This window comes from Phaethon lepturus, unplaced genomic scaffold (assembly GCF_000687285.1).
Source record: "Phaethon lepturus isolate BGI_N335 unplaced genomic scaffold, ASM68728v1 scaffold37930, whole genome shotgun sequence".
Lineage (NCBI taxonomy): Eukaryota > Metazoa > Chordata > Aves > Phaethontiformes > Phaethontidae > Phaethon > Phaethon lepturus.
Window position 1 is genome coordinate 2,331 of NW_010514705.1, and position 335 is coordinate 2,665.

Here is a 335-nt window from a genome sequence, read left to right on the forward strand (position 1 = left end):
TCCAGGTTGTGGTAGGTCTTCTGGGCTGCCAGGTGCTAGGGGAGAGGTAGCCCCATCAGTGCCCCAACGTGTCCTGGCACCCCGTTACGCTGGCACGGAGGGGACACTGAGCCCCGATGACACACAGGGCAGATCTGCACCAGCACGCGCATCGGTGCACGTGGGGCGGGTTTGTATGGGCACAGGCACGTGAGCACCCCACCAGCACCGTGCAAGGGGCCACACTCGTGCCCGGGCGTGCAAACGCACAGCGTACTCACAATGACATCGAACCGGGAGTAGAGGCCGACCACTTGCCCTGCAAGGAGAGGTAGCACAGGGGGTGGGGGGGGGGG

The 335-nt window shown here is 65.4% G+C and overlaps 1 protein-coding gene across 1 annotated transcript in view; it reads right to left on the reverse strand.

Moving 5' to 3' along the window:
• The window catches only part of LOC104625982 (5'-AMP-activated protein kinase subunit gamma-3-like), a 2,374-nt gene that overhangs the window by 326 nt on the left and 1,713 nt on the right, over positions 1-335 (reverse strand). The window contains exons 7-8 of the mRNA XM_010293779.1: positions 261-298; positions 3-35 (exon numbers count right to left, since the gene is read on the reverse strand). Of these exons, the coding sequence (XP_010292081.1) occupies positions 3-35; positions 261-298 (71 nt within the window). The remainder of the gene's footprint in view (positions 1-2; positions 36-260; positions 299-335) is intronic.